General features: G+C 46.8%; 1 protein-coding gene across 1 annotated transcript in view; it reads left to right on the top strand.

Annotated features, from left to right (window-relative positions):
- Nucleotides 1-357: 357 nt before the first annotated feature.
- LOC144261959 (protein eva-1 homolog C-like) overlaps nucleotides 358-27,899 on the top strand; it is a 301,947-nt gene continuing 274,405 nt past the window's right edge. Inside the window, exon 1 of the mRNA XM_077811535.1 lies at nucleotides 358-457. Coding sequence (XP_077667661.1) covers nucleotides 358-457 — 100 coding nt within the window. The remainder of the gene's footprint in view (nucleotides 458-27,899) is intronic.

The following is a 27,899-nucleotide window of genomic DNA, read 5'->3' as shown; positions in this document are numbered from 1 at the left end:
TCCAATATGTCTGTTAGTCTATAAGGTGCCACAGGATTCTTTGCCGCTTTCACAGATCCAGACTAACACGGCTACCCCTCTGATACTGGAGTTTGAAGGGTGGTCTTTAGGACCCTGGGAATGCAGCCAAGGCCCAGGTAGGTCTGTCTCATTCGTCAGTTTCACTCACTCTGGGATCCATTCACTCACTCCCAGCGATGTGTGTTCAGTGAGTGCTTTTGCTTCCTGGCTGGTTGCTGTGATCATTCACAAGCCAGGGGACTAGTAGTGATCTCTCTGCAATGAGGAGTATCAGGCTGGGTGGAGAAAGAGATTTATTTTCTCTGGAAGAAAACAAGCAGTTGAGGATATTTAAGGATGAACTGCCCAGATGTGTCTCCCACTTCTACCTTTCTCTTAGGAGTAATGTGCTTGACAGCTCTCAGCAACTTTGCTAAGACTTCCTCAGACTTCTCAGGTAGGAGTGAAGCTCTAATCCTTTGAAGTGTATTGGTTATAAGTGAGAGTTTGTAATAGATATTCTTCAAGAACAACCCAAGAAAAGTGGATCCAAACGGGTCTGAAATAGTTATAATGAGAGCAATTTTTAATTCTTTTAAAATATGATGAAGCAGATCTTCATTAAGAGGATTTCAATTATTTAAACTTTCTTAGCAACCCCAGCTAAAATATTTCAGCAGAGATATTTCTGAATAACTTCAAGAAATGGGGGGAAGGGAATTATGTAAACTTTCCTAAGTTTGTGGTGTTGGATGGAAATATGTATGTGTGAGAGGGTGGAAAAGAGTTAGATTACAGGGCTGGGAAGTTTGTGGACACAAGTTAAAACTAATACAGTAGGATCAGGATATTTTATTATGGACTAGATTCTGACATCTTTGCTCATGTTAAATAGTACCTTTAATCAGCAAATAGTTCATTGCAGTCCATAGGAATACTAAGAGTTAGATGCTACTAGCTGTGAGTAAATGGATTGGAATCGGACCCTATGTTTACTTGTACAATGCTCAGAAATTACTGGTACTCACTTCTAAAGACATCTTTATCAGTTTCACATTGTTTTCCACAGCATATATCATGAAACTTTCACAGTAGTTACATGTACTGCACTTTAAAGATGTGAAATGCTATATGTTTTATGACTATTATATACAGCTGTAATAGTCACATTAAAATTAGATTTCTGCTGCTCTTGTGACTGTGAGATGTGTCAAAGCAACTCCAGCCTATAAAACAACAATGTAGATCTAATTTTGCATGAGATTAGGAGTAATCAGTCAGCTCATTAGTGATGGGGCAATATTGACTCCAGAATATCTGATCGAATTCTGAATGCACTTGTGTATTTCTTAGAGCTAAGAACAGTTCAGGATACTCTTTATAAAGAATGTTTTAAAACTTTTTAGTGGAGGAGAGCTGCCTATTCTAGTTTGTTGGTGGAAAAATGTCATTAGTAAGAACTGTCATCAAAAGATTTAGACTGAAGTACACAATTGCAGTTTCAATACATCACAACATTACAGCTTGGTTCTTGGGAGCCAATGCCTTTGCATGTTGCAGAGGGATTTGTGTTATAAAGGTGTTTATTGTGGAGTTTCAGTTGGGGACTAGAATATGGTGGGTTTAAGTCTTTACTTAAAGTGTATTGAAGGGGCTGACGTGCCTGCGATTCCGTCTCTTTTGGGGGCCGATCAATTCTGTGGCTGCCATTCAAAGCAGATCTGCCTGTGAATGGAAAGAGCTGAGGCACTTCCAATTTATAGTAGTTTTGTTCTCTTTAAAGTTTCTTTAGCACTGAGCTTTCTCTGTATCCATCATTGAAAGCAAGCTGGTGCAGAGTGGATGTGTGTGGGGTGGGCTACTTAGGAACAACTGTTGAAATTGCCTTTTATATTTCAGTTCCTGTGCAGAAAGTACTGATCCTATTAAAATATAGACACTTCACATCCCAGCCAGCCTTATTGGCAAGAGCATAATGATGTACATTGTGATCTTAAGGCACTAGCATAAATGTCAGTTGGGCCAGCAGTAAGGGTAGGCACAAAGTGAATGTTAGCAGCCCAACCAGAAAAAGAAAACCAATTCAATAGAGTGTGGGGATGCTGGCTTGGAAGGATGCTACCACTTTAAAAGCAGGTATAAGAAAGTCAGTGGTAGCAAAATCATGTCCTACGGGGTACCAATGAATTCAAAACTACAGCGCGCTCAATTAAAAAGGAGGGGATAGGTCAGTGGTCTAAGTATTAGCTTGGCAATACCTAGCTTTCTTTCAACCACAGATTCAAATCCCACCAAGGAAACTCTGTGCTTTGGCATTTCCATGTAGTCTAATGATTGTGGAAGTTTTCAGTGAGGTCCATGGCACCTGTTGTTGTCCTTGTCCAAAGGCTCCCTTCTCTTACCCACTTGCTGCGCTGCAGGTCGGTTGGATGCTGCGTTGAAACGTTGATTGTGGGGCTTTTGTCACCAGTTTTCTCACACTGTGGGCGATGGAACGGGGAACAAGTCTCACTCTAGGTATGTACAGAGCCTACCACTTTGTGGGTGCTACCATAATACTGATTTGTGCATTAAGTGTTTTGGTATCCTCGGAATGAAAGGTACTAGATAAAACTACAATATTCCTCCTAACAATACCTACCACTTACCTACCTTCCCAGCTGCAATGATTTTTACAGAGATAAATACTAATAACACTTTTATCATATTGCCACAATCCTTGATGGGACAGCCCAGTTGACACATCACCAAAGTCTGGGACAAATGTGGTGCATCTCCGTAGAGGGACACTGGCTCAGAACGGTATAAAATGCTCATTCTTGCACAGTAAGAAAACATGCACAGGTGGACTCCCCATATCTGCTGCGGTTGCCCATGAAGTATTATTAAGGCAAATCAGATATGTAGATTGTTTGCCACCATCCAGAACGGGGAATTATTGATTGCCTGGAAAGAGAAGCTGGACCCTCCTGCAAAGAGATCTGAATGTATGTTTGGTCTCTTGCTGTTTGACCACAGTTGCCATGGCCAGGAGAGCAGAGCACACAGACCCCTCTCTGGTGGGGCTGTAAAGGGCTGCCCTGGGGCTTAGGAGGCAAAAGTCACTGGCAAAGCAGGACAGCCAGCTCCAGGTTCTTCCCTCCACCCAAGGTCCTTGTCTGAATTTCACCAGCTGTAGGGACAAGGGATCTGTCCCCGAGTGGAAGTCCAACATGGTCACAGTGTCTGTCCCCATGGGCTCAATGGCTTTTTATTCTCTCTGCATTATCTCCTGCTTGCAGCCATCACCCAGAGCCAGCGTTAGCCATTGGGGGCCCAGAACAGGAACATTTTCCACCCCTACCCCCCGCAATACTAAAACACACAAGTTCTTATAATAAAAAGCGAACAGGTGGTCCCCTTGAGCTGCTTGGGGCCTAAGTAATTGCTTACTCTGCTTATGCCAAGTACCGGCTCTGCCCTCGCCCTTTGAAAACCTGTGTTGTAGCCACCTTTGTCCTGGCTGGGTAGGGCTGAACTGGACTCACATTTGAGTCCATTAATGCTCCTTTATGATCCATCACTGTTACTGCCGAGCAGCAGGAGGGTGTAGCACACACCCTCCCTTTCCTACCAGGGGCTTCCATAGCAATTCCAACCGCTGTCCGTTTGGGGACGGTGAGAGCAGGACGGGGACTCAGATGCAGGTCTCCTTGTGTGTGTAGAGCAGCATCCCCCACGGGGAAAGCAGGCACTCACAAGGTAGTGCTGTTTCAAGGAAAAATGGTTATTGAGGATCCAAATCTGTAGTCCCTGCATAGGCAAAACACGCCATGGCAGAACTTGGTCTGCATTAGCACTGCAAGTATTGCTGTAGGAACTAAAGGCCCTGACTAGAAGGGTTGGAACTAGAGGTGCTGGGGGTGCTGCTGCACCCTCCGACTTGAAGTGGTTTCCATTATATACAGGGTTTGCAGTTTGGTTCAGTGGCTCTCAGCTCCCCCACTATAAAAATTGTTCCAGCACCCGACGGAGACCAAGGGCCCCATTGTGCTAGGAGCTGTACAGTGACAGATAGTGCCTGCCTAAAGAGAAATATAAATAGATAGACGATGGGAAGGGAAGCAGGGGCCCAGAGAGATTGAGCGACTTGCTCTAGGTCAGGGGTCAGCAACCTTTCAGGTGTGCCGAATTTTCATTTATTCACTCTAATTTAAGGTTTCGCGTGCCAGTAATACATTTTTACATTTTTAGAGGGTCTCTTTCTATAAGTCTATAATATATAACTAAACTATTGTATGTAAAGTAAATAAGATTTTTAAAATGTTTAAGAAGCTTCATTTAAAATTAAATTAAAATGCAGAGCCCCCTGGACCAACGGCCAGGACCCGGGCAGTGTGAATGCCACTGAAAATCAGCTTGCATGCCGCCTTTGGCATGCGTGCCCTAGGTTGCCTACCCCTGCTCTAGGTCATGTGAGTACGTTGGTGGCAGAGCTGGGAATAGAACACTGGTGTCTTGACCCTACCCTAGACCATGCTGCCTCAGATTTCCACTGGAATCCCACTGCCAGAGCAGCTTGCATGTGTTTTTTTTTTTTTAAAAAAAAAAGGGGGGGACGGACAAATTAAGCATGTGTCACGTTAGGGGCTCTTGTAATCTGAGATGTAAGAATAAAAATTCCTTTTATGTGAAGTATTTGAACTATGTGAAGAGTTTTGAAGATTTTGTTATAGTTCTTTAAGCAGCTGGCTGTGTGTGTGTGGAAGGGTAACCAGGCATTCTGCAGCCACTTCTGCTAATAAGGCATGAGCCGTTGCCTTGACTGATCTGAGTGTTTGCAATAAATTGTGTGATTTGCCACATCATGCTTCTGTTCAGTGGAGCTAACGCTGAGGACCCTGTGGTTCTAGATGGTCATTAGGGAACCAAACTCTCCATGCTTTCGTGTTTGTGCATTGAAGCCTTCAGTGACAGTTGCGTCTCCATCCTCTTCCAAAAAGAAAAGAGCTATGAACAAATACCCAGGTATGCAGTAGCAAGAGTAGCTTTTCTTATCTGCACGTTGTATCCTCTCTAGTCGTCATATGTAATCCGAATACGTTGCACTTCTGGAGCCCATCCCAGCTAAAGACCTCAAAGGGTTTTACAAACATTAATGAACCCTGGGAAGTAGAGGAGTATTATCCTCATTTAACAAATGGGGTCACTGAGGCTCAGAGATTTTGGGATCCAAAGTCGCATCTGAAGTCTGTAGCAAAGCCAGGACTAGAATGCTGATCTCCTGGGTCTTTGTACATTAACCTCAAGACCCACAGGATTAATACACAGCCAGATGAAGTCCCTGTTGATTCTTGCTATTCTAAAAACTTCTAATTTGTTTTAGACTTATAGGCTTTAAGGCCATAAGAGTTCACTGTGATTATCTAGTCTGACCTCTTACACATCGCAGGCCACAGAACCTCACCCACCCACTCCTGTAATAGACCCCCTAACCTCTGGCTGAGTTACTGAAGTCCTGATATCATGATTTTAAGACCTCAAGTTACAGAGAATCCACCATTTACTCTAGTTTAAACCTACAAGTGACCTGTGCTCCACGCTGCAGAGGAAGGTGAAACCCTCACAGGGTCTCTGCCATGGGTCTCTGGGATGTTAGATGGGGTTGGATCTGAGTTACTACAGAGAATTCTTTCCTGGGTATCTGGCTGGTGAATCTTGCCCATATGCTCAGGGTTCAGCTGATCGCCATATTTGGGGTCGGGAAGGAATTTTCCTCCAGGGCAGATTGGAAGAGGCCCTGGGGGCTTTTCGCCTTCCTCTGTAGCATGGGGCATAGGTCACTTGCTGGAGAATTCTCTGCACCTTGAAGTCTTTAAACCATGATTTGAGGACTTAGGTGAGGTTTAGGAGTGGGTGGGTGAGATTCTGTAGCCTGCGTTGTGCAGGAGGTCAGACTAGATGATCATAATGGTCCCTTCTGACCTTAATATCTATGAATCTGACCTGGGGAAAAATTCCTTCCTATCCCCAAATATGGCGATCAGTTGTACCCTGAGCATGTGAGCAAGACCCACCAGCCAGAACTGGGGAAAGAATTCATTCTAGTAACTCGGAGCCCTCCCCACCTAGTGCTCCGTCTCCAGCTGTTGGAGATATTTGCTACTAGCAGTCCCAGATAGGCAATCTCATCATACCATCCCCTCCATAAACTTATCAAGCTCATCCATCTTCCACCCTTGCAGTGAGTTTTGCTGTCAAAACAAAACGCGCTCTGCCCTTTGGACTTATGTGTAAGCTGACTTGCTGGACATTTACAGTAGCACTTGGAGGCACCCATTAGCAGTAGGGCCCCACTTTGCTGGGTGCTGTACAAATTCCTGCTGTGAATTCACCCAGAGGCTTAGGGAATGAGCTCACGATGTTCCAAATGAAATCCTATTAGTGTCAGTAGGATTTGTGGAGAGGAAAGTAACCTCTTCAGGGCCAAGTCCAGCACTAGTTCTAAGCCCTGATCCTTTCTGTGTGAACCTAGGTGCAGCCCCATTTAAGTCGATGTGGATCCGCTCAAGAATAGCAGTTGGCCAGAGTGCAGCTCATTGCAGGTCCTAAATCAGCTGGGGGTGAGGGGCAGCCTTCAAGTCATCCTCACCTATGGATTTCCTAGTGTATCCTGCCATCTGTGTGTATCACTTGTGTCTGCACCCATCAGAGTGCCTCGTGCCTTCTCCACACTGGGGATTTGCCCTGGTTTCAGCCATCCATGCAGCTGCACTGACAGAAGCCCCTAGTGCAGACAAATAGCAGCTTTGCTTGTGCTGACAGAGTTTGGAACTGGGGTAAGCTGAAGGGTGTAAATCATGCCTTCTTGTTTACCCTGCCTGCTGGGGGTTATACCACTGCAGCAACAGAGGGGGCTGGAACTGGGAAGACTAGGCCTTAACGTGCAGGTTCCTTGGGGCATGCAGCGTTGCGAGTTCTGTGTACTGTCTTGCACCTCACTCACTTGTGGTGCTGGACAGATGAGAATGGGACTAAATGTGGTCCTTAGTGCTGACTTAAAATGAACCAGTTGAAAGCTTTGCCAAGAGATGCAGTCTATGTACCCCACTGGTGTGGGTATGTTACAGGTCCTCCACCGAGGACACTAGTCTGTTACAGCCCCCAGCTCCAGAGCTCTTTAGCTCAAACTATAGTAGCTGATGTTTTTAGCTTTGGAGGTCCCTGGTTCAACCCTGCTGTTGGCCATCACACCTATATCTGTCATAGCAGTTCTCTGGGGCAGGAACTTTCATTGATTATGGCTCTACAGCACCAAGTACAATGCGGCCCCAACCTGAGGCCCACACAATAGAAATGTTTGCTAATAACGCCTCGCCTGGATCCTGCGTGCTGGCTAACTGCTCTGCAGCTTTTGTGAACGTCCCTTGAAGAAATTTCCCTAGGTTTAAAGGCTGCTAGCGTGCTTTTTGTTTAAGCAGGGCTGGCTTAAATTGTGAGCTGCCTTTGTCACTTACCTCCTAATTGGCTCATTGTGTTTGTCTGAGCTGATGGGGGTAGGGGGCTAGCAGGGGTAGGAGAAGAGCCTCCTCTCCCTGCTCGCATTTAGTCAGCCCGTAATAATGGCAATTTGTTTGACAAGTCCATTCACCAAATTATCACAGAAATTGACAGGCTAACAGCTTCTGAATGGCATTTAAGTAGACTTAGATATTGGGTTTGGAGAAGTGAATGGGTTCAGTCAGGTCAGGGGGAGGTCCATTATCCAAGCGTGTTGAAAACTGGGCAGTGAACGGAAGCCGTGTGTTAATGCAAGGGAAAGGTAGACAGCGTTTTGTTCTCAATGGCTCTAACACAGCTGTGTAATTTGGGGAGGAGGGTTTGTACTTCTGGCCTTCGCTACAATGGGCAAACAAACAACCTCAGACAAAACCAGCTAAGCCCCTTGCCTTCCTCCTTACCACCCCGCAGTGCTCTAACCTAGGTCTCTACAGGGGCTGAAGGACTTTTTCTCTTGAAACCCAGTTTGTCCCCTTCCACACCAAACCAGCCTCACTGAACTTCTGGTGTTGTGTGCCTTGTGTGGGCTTAACGGATTTTAAGGCTAGAAGGGAATATTTTGATCATCTGGTCTGACCTCCTGTATAGGATTCCACCCAGTGATTCCTGCATCAAACACATAACTTCTATTTGAGCTACAGGAGAGGGGCCATGCCGATTATGGTTTGTGCACTGATTTAATCTAAACCAATGTGACTAAATTGCTATAACACTCTCAGCATGAACACGTAAATTGGTCTGAGGGTCTGAAATCAGGTTAACTTAAGTCTACGACAAACCCGCTTCAGATTGGAAGTAAAGGCATACTTTTTTGACAGTGAAGGTAATTAACCATTGGAACAGTTTACCAAGGGTTATGGTGGATGCTCCATTACTGACCATTTTAAAATCAAGATTGGGTATTTCTTCTAAAAGATCTGCCCTAGGAATTATTTTAGGGCAGTTCTGTGGCCTGTGTTATACAGGGAGTCAGACTAGATGATCATAATGATCCCTTCTGGCCTTAAAAATCTATGAATCAGCTAAACTGATCTGAAGCCACTCTTAAACTGAGATAAGAGTGACCATGCAGCCTTCAGCACTGGTTTATCTAAACCACTTTAAAAATCACAACTTATCTTCAACTGGTGCAACTCTACTTGTAGACAAGGCTCTTGGTGTGAGTTAACAGTTGTCCAAAGGGTTTCAAATAGGAGGAAAGAGGGTGTATGTTCTGATGCAGGAAGTTATTTATATGGCATTGGTATATATCTCAAAAAAAATCATGGAACCAATCCATGTTCACCTAAGACTTCATGGTTGTTGCTATGCTGAGCATAAAGACTGTTTGGGAAATCATGGTGCCACAGGAGAAAACGTTCCTTCTCCTGCTCCTAAAATGCAGACCCTTAACATGTGAGTGAAGGGAGAATTGTTGGTAGCAGTACATGGTCCAATACATAGTTGAGTGGTTCTCTTCCGTAGAAGTCAATGGTCAAAGTTGCTATTAATTTTTCTGTGGACAGTGCTCAGCAATGATTGTGAAGGGAGGCAGTATGAAACCCCAAGGGAGACAGAGGGGAAGATGCACGCTAGCCAATACACTGCAATACTCTATATACTTGTAAACAGAAGTTAAACTGAAATGTCGCCTCTTTGAGATGCCAGAAAAGTGACTGACTGCACATGGAGGCGTTATCTTTAATTTTTTTGCTGTTTAGAAACAGTCTGGGCTGTCGGAGACCTGGATTCAAATCCTGATTTGCCACAGATTTCGTATATGATCTTGGGCAAATCACTTAGTCTCTCTGTGCCTCAGTTTCTCATCATTACGATGAAGATAATAGCAGTGCCCTACTTCACAAGAGTGTCTGAAGATAAATACAATAAAGATTGTGAGGCGCTCAGATACTGCAGTGATGAGGTTGCGGGGGTAAGGGGGGAAGAGGGGCAAAATATAGACCAAAATAATAATAATGCAACAATTTCTCCAGAGCCTCTCTATAAATACCTGTGTCTGGGGCCACAGGCAGCAATCAAACTCTCAGAAGGGTTTGTGGAAGTGGACTTTCCCAGGAGAGAGGTCTGGCTGTTTCAAGGACCAGAGTCAGGGGAGAAGAGGGGTGACTTTGCCACACCAAGGATGACTGAAAAGAAAAAGGAGATGAGGGGAACTCCTTCAGGGACCCAGGGAGTGGTTTGTTGTCAGTTTGGGGGATGGAGGCTTATAAAGTGGGACTGCGTGGTAATGGAATGTAGGTGGACTGTGACTATTGGAGACAGGCAAAAAAAGGGACTGCTAACCATTCCTGTAGGAGTGGGCAGGAGGTGGCAGCAGGATTGGTGGACACTGCCTCAAGACGCTCACTGGACTTGAAGGGATTTGGTAAAGACCTGGTACCACTCAAGAAAGAGATTGTGAAGTCCTTGTGGATAGTTCTCTGAAAACATCCACTCAATGTGCAGCGGCAGTCAAAAAAGCGAACAGAATGTTGGAAATCATTAAGAAAGGGAGAGATAAGATAGAAAAGATCATATTGCCTCTATATAAATCCATGGTACGCCCACATCTTGTATACAGCGTGCAGATGTGGTCGCCCCACCTCAAAAAAGATATACTGGACTTTGGAAAAGGTTCAGAAAAGAGCAACAAAAATTATTAGGGGTATGGAATGGCTGCCGTATGTGGAGAGATTAATACGACTGGGACTTTTCAGCTTAGAAAATAGACAACTAAGGGGGGTTATGAGAGAGGTCTATAAAATCATGACTGGTGGAGAGAAAGTAAATAAGGAAGTGTTATTTACTCCTTCTCATAACACAAGAACTAGGGGCCACCAAATGAAAGAAATAGGCAGCAGGTTTAAAACAAACAAAAGGAAGTATTTCTTCATACAATGCACAGTCAACCTGTGGAACTCCTTGCCAGAGGATGTTGTGAACACCAAGACTATAACAGGGTTCAAAAAAGAGCTAGATAAATTCACGGAGGATAGGTCCATCAATGGCCATTAGCCAAGATGGGCAGGGATGGTGTCCCTAGCCTCAGGAGCTGGGAATGGGTGACAGGAGATGGATCACTTGATGATTACTTGTTCTGTTCATTCCTTTTGGAGCACCTGGCATTGGCCACTGTTGGAAGACAGGATACTGGGCTAGATGGACATTTGGTCTGACCCAGTATGGCCGTTCTTGTATTCTTATGAATGTTGCCAGGTAGAAGCTTAGAGTTGGAGTGCATAAATGGGAAAAGGAGACTCTACCCAGTGGCTGAGATTCCCCCTAGAGATGAAGGAGAAGTTCAAATGGGAGTGGGCCAGGTAATAGATAAGCTGCCTCATCCAGTCATGGTGGGAACTGACTGGAGTCCCTTCCCTTAAAAGGGGAAGATGGATCCCAGGGTCCCCTGTGGCAAAAAGCAGTGGCAACAGGGAATGAGGAAAAGGGGCTTCAAACAGAAAAATCAGAAAACCCTAGACCAAGGAGCAAAAATAGGACCTCCCCAGGGAAAGGAAGAGGTAGCCCAGAACAAGATGTAGGGGAGAAGAGTACGCCTAGGTTGTTGATAGAAGTCAGACAGGGACCCTTACCACCCTTACCCTCACCACCAGAATGGTGGGAGGAACCCCAGCCCCAGTTCAAGACCAGAATCCCTACTTGAGGAGAAAAATGGGGAACAACAGCAGGCTCTGCCCCAAAGCAAAGGGGAAATAAGCTAGGTGAGTAGCCCATCAGGTTGCTCTTGGTGTGAAGACTTATGGGCAGAAACAGAACTACGGGGGTGTTCCCCACCCAAGAAATGCAACTTTTGTGGGTGGAAGTTGGATAACCACCCTGGGGGCAAGTGTGAACAAAAAGACTCCAGTGCGTTCTCCTAAGAAGGGAATGTGTAGGGAAAGAGAAACCTGGACCTCAGGTGTGTGAGAATTCAGGCAGCTAGAACCTATTGGGAATCTGCCTGCCCACAGCCAAAGGCTCCTCACCCCAGCCTAAGGAGAGGAACTACCAGACCCAGAGTCCAACCAATTCCAGGGGACAACTAATGAGAAAACAGGGAAAGGAGTGAGGGTCAGAGAGTCAAAATCAGGGATTCAGAGGGGGATACCGAGTAGAGAATCCCAGACAGCGTCCACTGCTCCTCGAAGGCGTCTAGGGAACCAGCGGACACAACCTTAGTGTATTCAAAGACGTATTTCCTACTGTAGTGACAAAAGTAAATTGAGCCTGTGGGGCTTACTGGTTTGTGGTTTTGTGTCCCCCTCTGTACCTGATCCACAGATTGTCTGGGTCAGTGGTTCTCAAACTTTTTTTTCTCGGAACACTTGAAAATCGCTGAGGGTCTCGGTGGATCACTTAATGATCTTTCCAAATGTTGTTTGTACCGTTAGCTGACCTACTGTAGGGTGCTTTGGATAAAAGTGCTATATAAAAAAACCTTAATAATAATAATCGTTTTTTGTTCTACATTTAAAAGCACACAACTCATATTTTAATATCTGTAGTCTTATCTTTCTAATGCGATGGATGTGCCCTCTCTCCCCCTGCCACAGCAGCCCCTGAGCTGGGGCTGGGAAGGAGGGGGGTCTCTCCCTGGCAGCTGCAGCCCTGGAGCTGGGGAAAGTCATCTTTTTCTCTGGCTGCCGCAGCCCTGCATGTCCCAAATTCTTCTCACCCCGCTGGCCCCACTCCCTTACTCCCCCCAGGTCACCACCTCATCTTACATGTGTGTCTTCTCCAGGTTCCAGGCACCTAAATAGGGGAGCCACGCAGACATGGCTCCCCTAATTAGGTGGGTGGCCCTTCATTCTCTTGTGTGAAGGGCGCGCACCTTAGAGGGAACTATCCGCAGACCACCTGAATGGAGCTCACAGATCACAGTTTGAGAACCTCTGGTCTGGGTCTATGACAGAGCTGAGCTTGAGAAATCTGGCTCTTTATCTCAAGCTGCAGAGACTCATGCTTTTAGCTATGTGCCTGGTGTCAGCCATGCTGGGGCCATTGCACCAGCACAGCTATGAGAGCGTCAGCAGCATTCTGTTCCTCCTTGTGCATTGCGTAAGCGGGGGAATAGTCCCACTATTGTGAGGAACTTTCTTGGCTTCTGCACTACCCCGGTGAAGTGGGCTAGCGAAAGGATCTGAGTCCTCGCTCCCACTTCCTTTATCCGGTGGCCTCCCTGCCCTTGAGGACTCCCCTTCCACTCTCCTGTCTGGCAGAGTCCTCGTAACCCCAACAAGGCTGGGCCCAGGATTCCTGGGGGACTCGACCCCCAACCCTGCTGTGGTCACCTAGGACAGGGGCTAGGGTGTCCCCACTCCGGGGTACGCTCTCTGCACTGGGCACTTCTCTGACCCACTGACCATTACATACAAGTTAAAGCAAATGCAAGTTATTTAATCAACAATTTTAAAAAGAATAAGGAACAATGGGAAAGGTTAAAGGAAACACATCACCCCGCTCTGTGGCAGGGAACATGACAGTGTCTCTGGAATGTCCGGGCAGTTCACAGTCTGTTCCTTGTAAGTCCCAGGCCTCCTTCTCAGGCCCTGGCTGTGCTGCAGGGATGCTGTCGGTTGGACACTTGCTCTGGTGGTGGCCACACGCTCTCAGGCTCTAAGTGGTAGGACCCTTCTTCCCAGTGTCGCCCCCGCCTGTCGGGGTTACGATCCAAGCTTGGCCCCCAGAGCCTCTTGGCTGAGGCGTCTCCCTGTGCTGGGCCCACTGCCCAGGGTCCCCCTCGCTCTCCCCAGCTGCTCACTGCACCCAGCTCCAGACTGCTCCAGCCCCAGCTGCACCACTCTGCCTCAGCGCTGCTGCTGCTGCTCTGCCTCCAGGTCCCTGGGCTGCTTCTCTGGCCCCTCTGCCTCTGGTTGCTGCAGCTCTGCTCCCAGGACAGGTCTGATCTGCTCCGCAGGCTGCTTCTGTGACTCTGCTCCCAGCACTGACCTGCTTCCTGGGCTGGTTTTCTAGCTCCTCTGGCTCTGGTTGCTGCAGCTCAGCTCCCAGATCAAGTCTGCTCTCTCTGGGCTGTGCCTCTGGCTTTGGGGCTGCAGCTTTGCTCCCAGGACAGGGTCTGCTCTCTCTGGGCTGCTTTTCTGGTCCCTCTGGATCTGTCCCAGCTCTGCTCCCCAGCTCAGCTTGGGCCCCTGCTTTCTCCTTAGCTCGGCCCCACTCTGTCTGACCCAGGCAAATCCAGCTCACAGGGAGGATGGGACCTCCCTGGCCTCCTGACGCTCTGATTAGCCTGCTCGCCCTGTCATTCAGGCTGACCTGGAGCATTGGCCTCTCCCCTTGTTCCTGGGGGCTGTCAATCTCAGGGTCCTGATTCCCCATCAACCCTTCCCCCTTTTTAGTACTGGGAGCTAGCCAACCAAAACACCCCCACTGAATGTTAGTAAGGGGGCAACAGTCCCCTTACAATTAGCAACAGAATTGTTTACTGCATTACAATCCAGTCTCACCTGTGCAAATTGAGAAGCTGCAATGTGGTTGCACAGGACTCAGTGAGGCCTGACTTAGCTTATGGAACTTTTTGTGTTGGTCTTGCGACCTGGAGGCAGAAGCACCTGATCCCTGCACTCGCACCACTGTTCAAACCTAGAGTACAACCCAGAGGTGATTCCGCCAAGTCATGTTTGGAGGCACGGGGAGAAACCTGAACTGTTGTTGCCCTTCCAGAGCCTGTTTTGTGACTAAATGGAGAACTTTAGACTCCAGAGCTTGGACCACATGCACTAGATTTGCACATGCAAATTAAAGTGGGGCGGGGCGAAGGGGCTGGTTAGCGTATAATATCTGAATTTGAACTGAAAGGCTCTACATGCCAAGACCTGAGTTGGGGCTGACATGTTTGTCTCCCCAGCTACAGCTGATGACGTCCCCGACACCTAAAGCAGTGTAAGGAATGCAGCTCCTTGCACTACTTTAGGCATGGTGGATGTTGTCAGCTGTAACAGAAGAAACCCTGAGGGTCCGAACTCACGTGCAATGAGTGGTAGAGTTTAAATAGACCGTACATACATATTTCTCTACTGAATAGAACCGGGCTGCTGACAAAAGTGTGCTTTAGAAGAGGGAAACATTTCTCTTTTTGAAAAAGTCTGCTTGGTTATTTTTAACTGCATAGATAAGAAGGTGTCAAGAGAGCCAATTTGCAACTGCTCCCATTTCACACACAATCTGTTGCAGGAAAATGATGCTACAGTAAGTTTCCTGCCCTTTGTATTGTGCTAAAGGTGCAGATGCCAATGAATTAATGAAAAAATGTTTATGCAATTACTCAAATGACAGGATCTGGTAAACTTTAGCTCCAGATGAAAGACTTGTGAAAGCAGGTTTCATACAATCTACATCCAACAGAACTTCAGTGAATTAAAAAGAATCCTACAGAAACAGTTTGAAACAACCAAAAATCCCTCTGAGCTGGCATCCTCCTGCAGTGTTTGCAACCCAAACATGGCAATGTTTCATTAATGCAGGAGAGTCTGCAAGTGAAATTGACTAGAAAGTGACTGTAAACAAAAGTGAAACTATCTCTTTTCATTGTTCATATACAATGCAAAAAATAAACAAGTATAAATAGTTGAAAAGTAAACTTGGGTTTATAAATTCATTTTGAAAAGAGGGCACTACGTTTCAGAGGAAAAAATATGGACCATAATTTTCAAACTTGGTTGTCTAAAGTTAGACACTTAAATACATATGTAGGTACTTTAATAAATGTTGCCTGATTTTAATGGGGTGTTCAGAGTTCAAAATCAGGCCATTTTTTAATGTAGGTGCTTAAACAGTGATTTAGGTGCCCATCATTAGGCAACCAAGTCTGAAAAATTTGGCCATGGTTTCTAACATCATTGTCATTCCCTCTTGCCTAGATTTATGAGAACTTCTCCAGCTCCATCCATTCTGTGGTGTATTAAAGTGTGTGTGTGTGCATATAGGAAGTGATCCAATGCCTGCAGGACCCATGTGTCAAAGGAAGTGGGATGAGACTTACAATTTACACAATATTACTCATGTACTGATCATCACTAGTTCCAATAGGCCTAACTCCTAATTTTAGCTTTCATTAATGAAGAACCATGGTTGGTTGTGACTCACAACTTGTGAGCTGAGCCCCATTCCATATGGACAAGCAGGGCCAAATTCTGCAGTGACTTATGCTGGTGCAGAAACTCCATTGACTTTCCTGGTGTTTTGCAGGGTATGAATAAGCTTTGAATTAGGTTCCAATTCCTCCTCTTGCTGATGAAATTTGATCGAGAAGTAACCATTCTGCATTGTTCTAAGTATTCTTGAAAGAAAAGTTTGAGATTTAAACTCCCCTGCCCCCACTCTTTAGCTGCTGCTTCTGCCTCAGGAAAGACTGTGTGCTGTCTCTCAGCTCTGATTCAGATGTCGGACTGATCTGAGCATGCCTGTTTCAGCTCATTGAGTGAGAATGAGCTCACATTCATAGTAATTAAAGTCTGTACTTCTGCTCTTCCAGCAGGTGCTTAATGCTTGGATGCATTAGACCTAAGGCGTGTTTCTTCATGTCAGGGAGATACTGCTCTGGGTTGGCAGCTCTGGGTCATTTACACAATAAAATTATAAGTAGGACAGGGCACCTCAAATGCAGCTACTACCCATAAATGCAGCCAGTGGGTGCCCTCTTCTTTGGCACAGGATGTGGACCACACAGACTACAAGTGGCATCCTTTAATGCCCCATTTTGACTCTAGTGTTGATCAAGATGGAATGTTGTAACCTGGCACCTGTAATCTGTTGCATTCACTGCATGCTGCTAAACTCTGGGCAGTCCTGATTTAGGAGTACCCTTAAAATACTGGATGCACATGTGGCATGGCAGAAAACATTGGAGTAGGTGGGGTAGAGCGTTGGTCTTCAATACGTGCCCTTCAAAAACTATCATGTGCTCTGCTATGAATGGTAAAGTTGCAGAGGGAGGGGAGCAGATCAGTCTTGGACAAACTGGATTCTGACCAAAGTGTGAGGAAAGATTTGAAAATGGCTCGTCTCATTACGCTGTGCTGCATGTTGCGTTTAGTGAGCTGTCGCTCACGAAATCTTATGCTCAAATAAATTGGTTAGTCTCTAAGGTGCCACAAGTCCTCCTTTTCTTTTTGCGGATACAGACTAACACGGCTGCTGCTCTGAAACCTGTGTTTAGAGCAGACACTGAACCTGGTTAAAAGGGCAATTGCAACTAATACCAGCAGAAGGCCTGGGCAGCTGCTTAGTACAGAGTCTCATGTCTCCTCATGTGTGGATGCTGAGAGTCAGTGGAGCAGGGGCTGGCTCCTACGTCTCCCACACCCTGGGTGAGTGCGCTAACCAGCAGGCCACAGAGTCATTCTCCAGCTCATATGTGTTTTTCTCTGGCCCAAAGACTTTTAATTTATCCCCAGTGACATGGCTTCAGCAGAAGTGACTGAGTGAACCCCACACCAGACTATCCCATTGCCCAGTGGTTTGGGCATGCAGCCGCAAGGTGACAGATCCCTGTTCCAATCCTTGCTCAGGCAGAGGGAGAGCTTGATCTGGGGGTTTCCCACATTCCAGGTGCTTACCCAAACCCCTAGGCTAAAAGTTAGGAGGGAGCTCCTCCATTTTGTATGAACTCTCCTGTGTGGCCCAATCTGGTAGGCAAGCTCTGAGCACTTTTACTGGATTGGGCCCTCCAGACGAGTTAGGCAGCGGGACACCTATTTTCCCCAGTTTGTGCATTGCCCTGGGGCGTAGGCGTCTGGATGCCTAGAGAGGGGCAGCAGTGCACATGTACAGGACAGGCGCTGACTTTTCAAACTGCCAAGGGGTGCTCAACCCCTGCCTTTGCCCTAGGCCCCGCCCCCACTCCACCCAAGGTCCCACCCCACCTCTTCCCGCCCAATCCTTCCCACTCCCTCGAGTGGGGCTGCGTCCCCGTTCCTCCCCCATCCCTCCTAGCCTCTGTGCATGCCGTGAAGCAGCTGTCATGGTGGGTGGGAGTCGCTGATCAGCAGGGCTGGGGGTGGGTGGGAGGCGCTGGGGGTGGGTGCTCAGCACCCACCATTTTCTCCCCGTGGGTGCTCCAGCCCCGGAGCACCCACGGAGTCGGCACCTATGGTGCACAGAGGAAGAAATGGGTGCCTAGGCAATACTTACTGCAAAATTTAGCTGCAGAGTGAGTTTGGGCACCTACAGGTTGGGTGGCAACTGAGCGGGGGCTTTGTGAATCCAGGTGGAGCCTGATTCTGGGATTTAGGTGCTTAAAGTGGCAGTTAGAAACTCAAATCCTTCTGTGAATCTAGCCCTCAGTGTCTCTGGTCAGTCACAACAAAGAAGTACAGCAGTAAAAACTATTCCGATGTTAAGAGCTCAAGAGTGGAAGCCACTTGAAGTGCACAGCAAGAAGTTCGATTGGCCTTACAAAGCTCAGGAACTATATATTTTTTATTCTTCAGCATCATCTACTGACAACTTATCTACAAACTAGCTAGTCACCTATATAGGGATCTTACATTGTCCTGTAACGGTAAACGTGCTGCAAGAGAGAATGTGATCACACCATTTTGTTTTAGCCTGTACTTTCAGGCTATTTTTTACTAGAAATTTGAATTCTATATAATATTGCTGAACTTGAGTAGAGCTGAGGATGAGTATTGGCATATAAGACTAGCTCAAGGGCTTAAAATGTGGCTTTACTCTGACCAGTGACTCTACAATTAACATTGTGGCATTTCATGTTTATTGCCCCTCAATGACGTCGGTATCAAATCTGCTCCATTTGCAAGTCTAACTGTTCATCCTGCCAACTCAGCCTGGGGGGAATCTGAGGGGTTTGTTTGGGTTCTTTACTCCTCACTCCTCTTTGCCAGCTGGCTGGGCCTACCCTGACACCTCTTCGCCCACTTTGCCTTAAATCAGGGGTGGGGAACCTTTTTTCTATCAGGGGCCGCTGACCCACAGAAAAAATCAGTCAGAGGCCAACACTGCCTTGCAGGAGGGGAGGGGGTGCAGAGGCTCGGAGCCTTCCTCCAACAATGGGGTGAGCCGGTGCTTGCAGATCCAGCCCTGTGTGGGGTGGGAGGGCGCGGAGGCTTGGGGCTTCCCCATGGCTCTGCCTGCCCTGGCTCTGCACTCTCCCCCCCCCCCCGGAAGTGGCAATATGTCCAGCCTCAAGTGGAGGGGCCAGGTGGCTCTGTGTGGTTCGCGCTGCCCGCGCCCACAAGCACCACCTCCACAGCTCTGATTGGCCACAGTTCCCAGCCAATGGGAGCTGCGGAGCCAGCACTGGGGACAGGGCAGCACTCAGATCTTCCCTGATCGCCCCCCTGCCTAGGAGCTGAAGGGACATGCCGCTGAGTCAGTGCTTGCGGCTGTAGCCCTGCGTGTGGGGAGGGGGTGCCGAGGCTTGAGGCTTCTGGCCCGCAGAGCAGAGACTTGCTGCGGGCCGGATGAAATGAAGCCAGGGGCTGGATCCGGTCCCCGGCCAGAGGTTCCCCACCCCTGCCTTAAATGGATTTCACAGATGTGACCAAGTGGAAGTTAGTAAACGATTCTGCCGAGGCTGCACAAGAAGGAACAGAATGCTGCATGCTTTCTTTGCTCTGTTGGTTTTACAGGATTAATGAGCTTGTTATAGGTGGAGCTGTTGAGGCTGCTGGGTTGCCCAGCATTTCCCAGTATCAGGTCCTGTTTTCACTTGCGTATAATGTTACCAAACTTTAACCATTTGGGCTGATATTTTTCTTGTAGGATGCCTGCCTCAGGCTAAACTTTTCTGGAAAACTTCAGCCACAACTTCTGACAACCTTTTTTTGGAAATGCTGTAGCAGCCCTATGCTTTGGAGCAGCGTCTTGAAGTTTGGCAGGGCGTGGTCTCTGTGTCAGTGAGGTGCCTTTTGCCACACCCATGAAAACTGTAGAAATCCTACCGTTATGAGCCTCTGATAAAACACAAAGGAGTACTTGTGGCACCTTAGAGACTAACCAATTTATTTGAGCATGAGCTTTCGTGAGCTACAGCTCACTTCATCAGATACATACCGTGGAAACTGCAGCAGACTTTATATATACACAGAGAATATGAAACAATACCTCCTCCCACCCCACTGTCCTGCTGGTAATAGCTTATCTAAAGTAATCGTCAGGTTAGGCCATTTCCAGCACAAATCCAGGTTTTCTCACCCTCCACCCCCCCACACAAATTCACTCTCCTGCTGGTGATAGCCCATCCAAGGTGACAACTCTTTACACAATGTGCATGATAATGAAGTTAGGCCATTTCCTGCACAAATCCAGGTTCTCTCACTCCCTCACCCCCCTCCAAAAACCCACCCCCATACACACACAGACTCACTCTCCTGCTGGTAATAGCTCGTCCAAACTGACCACTCTCCAAGTTTAAATCCAAGTTAAACCAGAACATCTGGGGGGGGGGGGGGAGGAAAAAACAAGAGGAAATAGGCTACCTTGCATAATGACTTAGCCACTCCCAGTCTCTATTTAAGCCTAAATTAATAGTATCCAATTTGCAAATGATTTCCAATTCAGCAGTTTCTCGCTGGAGTCTGGATTTGAAGTTTTTTTGTTTTAAGATAGCGACCTTCATGTCTGTGATTGCGTGACCAGAGAGATTGAAGTGTTCTCCGACTGGTTTATGAATGTTATAATTCTTGACATCTGATTTGTGTCCATTTATTCTTTTATGTAGAGACTGTCCAGTTTGACCAATGTACATGGCAGAGGGGCATTGCTGGCACATGATGGCATAAATCACATTGGTGGATGTGCAGGTGAACGAGCCTCTGATAGTGTGGCTGATGTTATTAGGCCCTGTGATGGTGTCCCCTGAATAGATATGTGGGCACAATTGGCAACGGGCTTTGTTGCAAGGATAAGTTCCTGGGTTAGTGGTTCTGTTGTGTGGTATGTGGTTGTTGGTGAGTATTTGCTTCAGGTTGCGGGGCTGTCTGTAGGCAAGGACTGGCCTATCTCCCAAGATTTGAGAGTGAATTTGTGTGGGGGGGTGGAGGGTGAGAAAACCTGGATTTGTGCTGGAAATGGCCTAACCTGACGATTACTTTAGATAAGCTATTACCAGCAGGACAGTGGGGTGGGAGGAGGTATTGTTTCATATTCTCTGTGTATATATATAGTCTGCTGCAGTTTCCACGGTATGTATCTGATGAAGTGAGCTGTAGCTCACGAAAGCTCATGCTCAAATAAATTGGTTAGTCTCTAAGGTGCCACAAGTACTCCTTTTCTTTTTGCGAATACAGACTAACACGGCTGTTACTCTGAAACCTGATAAAACACAGTTTGCATGTGCTAAGTAGAGACTTCTCAGATTTTAGCAGCTAAATCTCTGCTGATTCCATCCTTGCTAAGCACAGTCCACCCTCTTGCAGCCCCAGCGAGTGACAGGACTGCACATGAGCACGAGAGAATGAACATGCTCCAGGCCTGGGTGCGAAGAGGGACTTTCCCTGTCCGGGCTGCTCTCTGCTGGGGTGGAACCTGACACCGGAACAGAGAACAACGAGCCTGTCTCTCCTGTGCTCCTCCCTAGATGATTGATAGGATTTTTGAAGATGTCTCTTGTATGTCTTCTTGTTTTTCCTACTCCAAATATACAGAGTCAGAAACATGCCTTTTCAAAGTTACAGAGTTTCCAAGCCAACCCCCTTAGCTATAGGTAAATTCACTACAATGAAATGCTTTACATTTTAGAAGATTGGTAATTGTTGAATTTTCTTTCTCTCTAGATTTTATTGTTCACATCACCCCTTAGAAACGCCAGAGGTTGATCTGATTCTTTCTGAAGCACGTCTCTTTTTTCATGCATCTTTTGTTTAGTTGCTGCTTCTGTCGTGAAAGCTTGTTCACTTCCTGGTTTGTGTGTTCAAGCCAAATGCAAAATCAAAGTGATCAAACCTTTATAAAAGGGAGCGTAGAGCAGCGAAGGGGATCCCCAGTTGATGATGGTGCACACGTGTGGGTCCCAAGCTGTGCTTGCATTTCATTTATTGTTAGGCTAATGATAAGGAGCAGCCTAACAATAAACGAAAGCCATCGATACCTGACAGTGGGCCTTTAAAGTAAGACTGCTCAGTCGCTGACCGCAGTACTGCGGGAAGTGGCCAGAACCATTTCTGTGTAACTCCTGCTGATCTGTTTTCTACTTTGCCTTTGCTCCTGCTCTGGAGTTTTTTATTTTTTCAAGACACATTGCAAAATATGGCAATTGTGTGACGAAAAATATGTCATATTTCAAATGCAGGAGAAATATATTTGTCCCAAATTGGTCCTGTGTTATCATGGGATTTTTTTTTTCCATGACACGTGACCCTTGTAACCTTTCTATGCATTTCTCCATCATCTGTACTTCAGAGTGATGGAGCTGATGGGAATTGTTTCTGCTCAGTAGAAGCCTGTTGGTGGGAGGAAGGGAGGTAGCGGACAACGTAGTGTCTAGAGACGAATCACAGAGTGGTGTAAATGTCTCACTTGATTTACAGCATATTGAGCATCAGTGGAGTGCACTGAATTTCCAAGCTCTTACTAGAATGGAGTTGTATTAGGGATCAGTGTGGCCTCCATTTGATGGAAGTAGGGCTCTCCCTGACTTCCCATCATAACCTCCTGCCACTTGCTGGTCAGACATGGCTGCCTGAATCATAAAAACAAGGGCCCCCAGTGACACCTGTACAAGCCCATTCATGTCCAGACACAGGGAACTACCTGCTTCTGGGGAAAAACGGTGGGGGGACACCTACTTAAGGAAAAAAAGAGATCCAAGTTGTTCTTCTTCAGTCGCATCTAACCAGTTACCCATTTCTCCCAGGAGATGTTTTGAACACCAAGAACAACTAACTGGCATTTCTGATTTTCAAGAAAGTTCAGGACCCAATTTATCCTCTCTGTGTCCGACAGCACACTTCTCCAGCTGATCTCTGCAACGGCTGTCTGTCCCCAAGGGCTGGTAAATCTAACCCTGGCTGACACTGTAACGAGTTAGGGGAGACAGCAATTGCTAGTGGCACTAAGCTGAGCAGAGGAGCAGAATCTTGCAGTGATATGAGCGGCTGTCTGTGGACTGGCAGCTCTTTGTTTTGTCTGGATTGCTCCAGTTATTGCAATGATTCATTGCTGTTGATTAGTAGCATGGGGGGATCAATGCGATATACTCATGTGAGTAGCCTTTTCCTGTGTGGGTGAGCCCATGGGAATCAATAGGAGCGCTCCCAGGAGTGAGGATTTGCAGGGCTGGGCTCATGCATGTAACTCTATCAGTGGGATGTCGGGAGGTGGGACAATAGGGAGTGGCTCTTTAACCTCTGTGCTAGGTAATGACATTTATTTAATAAGGATAATTAATACTGACACGCTACAATAGCTTCCTCACCAATTGTGCTATAAATGCTACTTTTGATGTAGCTGAAAGAGTAGATTGTTGTTATGTGTTTTCAGATTTGTCCAGAAATTCAGAACAATATCCTACAATCTCCCGTACTTTCATGCCGTAGTGACTGAGCCTCTCTTTCCAAGTGGGCTGCATGTAACTTGCTGAAGGGGATGCCAGCGACACAGCCAAAAAACGCACACCCAAACAACACCCTCCCCACCCCCCCCCCGACAGCTGAGCAGAGAGGAAAAAAAAGACCGTGACATAGCCACCTCTTCCACCCAGAAGTTGGATCCCACAGTGACTGCTTTGCTCACCCACCCCGAGAAATGGCCCGGCATTCAGGTGCTTGCAAGACCTGAATCCTCTAGTGCAGGGATCTCAAACTCAAATCACCAAGAGGGCCTCATGAGGACTAGTACATTGGCCCGAGGGCCGCATCACTGAAACCTTTTCATACAATGATACAAATGTATAGTCAAAAATGAAAAAAATGAAGAGTAATATAGTATGCTATTAAAAGTCAATGTATTAACTTTTTTTAAACTGTAATGCAAAGAGGGGTTTTATTAAAATATAAACACTTGTAACTATTCCTTATGTGGTCAGTAACACTGATGATGATCTACACTAACAGTCTATCAACACAGGTGTAATGGCAGGAACTTTTAAAAGTAACTATTCATACAAAATACGTTGCCACTTTTGACAAACATTCTTCCCAGCTACTCACAGCAAAGGATCATACATGCTGAACTTCATACCGCAGACTGCTTGTCTAGTCCATGAGGCCCCACCCCCATTCCAACCCCTTCCCCAAAGTCCCCGCCCCAACTCCGCCCCCACCCTGCCCCTATTCCTACCCCTTCCCCAAATCCCTGCCCTGGCCCCGCCTCTTCTCTGCCTCCTCTCCTGAGCGTGCCATGTCCCCGCTCCTGCCTCCTCCCTCCTGGAAAGTCCTAAGCGCCGCCAAACAGCTGCTAGTGGTGGGAAGTGCTGGAAGGTGGGCGGAGGAGCAGGGACGCGGCATGCTTGTGGGGGGGGGGAGAAAGGGGCTTGAGGGGAGCTTGGCTGCCGGTGGAGTCGGTGCCTATAACGGGCCGCAGGAAATAACTCCGTGGGCCACGTGTTTGAGACCCCTGCTCTAGTGGAAGTGAGGCTTGTGGGAGAAAGGATAGTTCATTCTCTGGGCCCATTCAGTCCTTGATCTCTAAACTGAAACAGCTGCTGCCCCAGAGAGTTCATGACACACAACAGGTGAGTGAACAGACAAACTGGAGTGGGAGGACAAGGTGTCAGAAGGAAGAGATGTTGATTGCATAAAGGGTGTGCTTTGCAATCACAGCAGTCATAGACAATGTTGCCAAATAGGAGCAATAGTATTATGGCAGCATCTAGAGGTCCCACTGGGGGATCGGGAACCCATTGTGCTAGGCACTGTACACACACAATGATAAGACAGTCTGGCCCCAAAGAGCCTACAGTTTTAGCGAGGGGGTGGAGCGTGTGTGTGTGTGTGTGAGAGAGACAGACAGACACACAAAAAGAATAAAATCGAAGTTGCCCTACCTTGGAACAATTATGTGGAGAGCATGCAGTGACATGTATAATGTTGTTACATCATGAGCAAAACCTCGGGAAGAGACTGGGTCAATTTCTAATAGTAAAATTATCGTCTGCTCTTCAAAATTCCCAGGCATCTTGATGTACCCACACTTGCCAATAGATATAACTGAGGAACAGCTCAGAGCCTTTCAAATGATCACTATCACTATAACTGCTCCTGCTTCTGAGTAAGTATAAAAAACAGCTTCTGGAAAGGCTGGCTTCCTTTAAGCTTCTCTTCTGCAAAGGCACAAGGCAACCTGTGAAAAGCAAATTTTAGAAGGTTCACCTAAAATTTTCAAAGCTCACACCCATCTGCTTCCAGTTTGTGTCCTTGCTTGAAACCTTGTTGCAATGACTTGCTAAGCTGTAATGTTTGCAGAGATCGGTGGCCAATGCAGTCAGTGGGGCTGTAGAGATTTACTGGTGCAGTACACCGAAGAAAGTTAAACACGCCACAGAAACCAATCCGTTTGTTCTCCCAAATGCCAGAATCAGTGAGAGCCAAATCTTTATTCTCGAATCTTTATAATGGGCCAAATCAAAACCTTGGATCTGAACAGCAAGAATCCTGAAGAAATTTCAGATCCAATTTTGAACTCAGCCCTGTTTCTTAGGCTATGTTTACACTTCCAGAGTAGAGGGGCTACATGGGTAGCTACATGCTTCAGTGACAGGCTCTGGCAGCAGGAAAACGCTCTGGTAACTCCCCCTGCCAAAGCCTTTCCCCACTGCCTCCTCACTGGAGCCTTTCACTGTGGTGAGGAAAGACAGAGACAGCAGGATGCTACGCTGCTAAAAATAGCAGTGTAGATGTGAGAGACACTGCTTGGGTGAGTAGAGCACCTGTGTAGGGTATATTCCCTGGGATTCAGGTGTGTAGGGCACTGTACTCTCCTAAGTAGTGCCTCTCTGTGTATGCTACTATTTACACCTGTGCTAGCTGGGAGTGCAGTGTCTGAATGCGACATGCCATTGCAAGTGTAGACATACCTTTAGATACATGAAATCTTCTGCTGGTGAAAGCACCTGGCCCCAGATCCTCAAAGGCATTTATGTACCTGCCTCCTAGTGAAATGAAAGAGTTAGGGTTCTAAACACCTCTGAGAACCAGGGCACTAGTGTTTTCCTGCATGCTTTGTCAGCAAGGACTTCAGGAAACTATTAACCTCCCTACAGCACCTTTGCTGAGTCACCATATGTGCTGGATGAGTGATCTTGTGTAAAGATTCCTTTGTCTTGTCAGTGCTGTGGGTTAATCGCGACATTGACAAACGTGGAGAGGGCTTATGATTTTCCCTGGACGTTTGGCCTGGGTGGAAGTGTCCAAATAGGCATCTACTCTCCAGACAACAGTTATTTACTTTTCTGTGACTGTGAATTATCAATAACTTTCTTTTCCCAGGCCTGAAAAAGAGCTCTGTGGAGTTCGGAAGCTTGTCTCTTCCACTAGCAGAAGTAGATTCAGTGAGATAGTACCTCTCCCAACTTGTCGCTCTAAAGGCTTTAATTTTCTTTAGGGATGAGGGGGTCTGATCGATGGCGTAAAGGGGCTTGAGGGTAAGTGAGAATCAGGACCCCAATATATTTATGGTTAGATAGTCCATTCCTACTCAGGGGCTGGGCATAAGGGCTGTTTGTGACACTAATCTCCCAAGAGTGGTGAGGCAGGGAGGTGGCATGTCTTCAGATGTGTTTAAGAGATTTACCCTGTAGCAAATCTAAAGATAAAAGTGGCAGCGTAGGGTATGTCTACACAGCAAAACAAGTTTAAAAAAAAAAAAAAAAAAAAGACCCGCTACAACATGTTCAGAGCCTGGGTCAACTGGCTCGGGCTTGCGGGGCTGAAAATAGCCGTGTAGATGTTTGAGTTTGGGCTAGAGCCAGGGATCTGAGACCCACCAAGCTCACCAGGTTCCAGAGCCTGGACTCCAGCCCAAGCTGGAACGTCTACACTGTTATTTTTAGCCCTGCAGAACAAGCCCTGAGAGCCTGAGTCAGTTGACCTGGGCTCTGAGACTCACTGTCACAGGTGTTGGGTTTTTCTTTCTTCCTGTGTAGCTCCTGCTCCGTTGTTTTGTTTTTCTGGCCATCTGCTGGCAGCATCCAGCCTTCTAGATCTCTAGACAAGAAGGGCACTCTGAGATGATCTATGGATTTTTTAGTGCTCGGTGGTTATTTTTTTCTCACTGTGGCTGGCAGCTTGTGTGTGGTACTGTTTCAGGCCTAAATCTGCACTGGCATTCCTAATGAGGCTCTTAGAAGTGCTCTGGAATTCTTCAGACCTCCGTGATGAGGAAACAAGTGAAGATAAAACATCTAAGAGGTTTCTTTCAGCGACAGAAGGGACAGACACAGTATTGTCATTATTTACTGACTCCTTGCTGCACAGCTTTGTGTTTCCATCTCTGTGCTGCAGCAGGACACGCGGCGAGGTCAGTTCAGTTTGCTAGATCCAAAATGGGGGATTGAATTTGTGTGACCTAATTTAGATTTTTTTTCCAGATCTATCAGAAAAATGTAACATTTCCCCCTCCAGTTTTGGCTTTGAAATACCATCCGTCAGTCTGTTCAGCAATATTACTAATAATAACAATTCATAGTGCTTATATGGCACCCTTCATCCGTGGAGTCCCACACGCTTAACAAAGATGGGTAAATATAATTATTTTTGTTTTACAAGTGGGGAAACTGAGGCATAGAGAAAGTGCCACAAGGTCACTGACTGGACAACAGCAAGGCAGGTGTCCTGACCTCCAGCCTATTGCTCCCTCTCCCCCCGCCCCGCATCACATCTCCTCTCTGTATCTTATTGGGGTTAGATGAAGATAAAGAATTCCTAGAGCACCTTCAATCCCAATATCTCACAGTACTTGATGAGCATTAATGAATTAAGCATCCCAATGAGTCTGTCAGATGGGGGAGTAGAGTGGTCTCCATTATCGTCTTTACAAATGCCTTTTAAGTCACAAAGCTTCTTGCAGTACTTGTGCTATCCCCTTCCCTATAGGGAACACTGAATAATGTTTCCTGCCTGCACAGTTCAAATGCAATGAGACTGGAGCTCTACGGTTTCTAAACTAGATCTCCCCTTCTGTCCTGAAAAATATTGGTGCAAACTCCAAGACACAATTCAGGTCCATTTATTCCTGCTCCTTTGGTAGGTTGCTGTCTGGCTGGGAATTGCCATCTGGTCACTGCTGCCCCCAGACACAGCTGGGAGATTGACACAACACAGGCAGGATGAGGCAATTTACCAAAGGGAGGGGTCCCCCAAAATTTGTCTCCTCCTTTATCTTCTTCACAGAGTCAAGCTGGTTCCCTCAGACACTCTCCAGCTTAACAACACCATCTTAGCAAAGCAGTGGGGCACAGCTATAAGAGG

Source organism: Eretmochelys imbricata, chromosome 3 (assembly GCF_965152235.1).
Source record: "Eretmochelys imbricata isolate rEreImb1 chromosome 3, rEreImb1.hap1, whole genome shotgun sequence".
NCBI classification, from domain to species: domain Eukaryota; kingdom Metazoa; phylum Chordata; order Testudines; family Cheloniidae; genus Eretmochelys; species Eretmochelys imbricata.
Note: the sequence above shows the minus strand (reverse complement) of the source record. Positions and strands in the feature narration are given on the sequence as shown.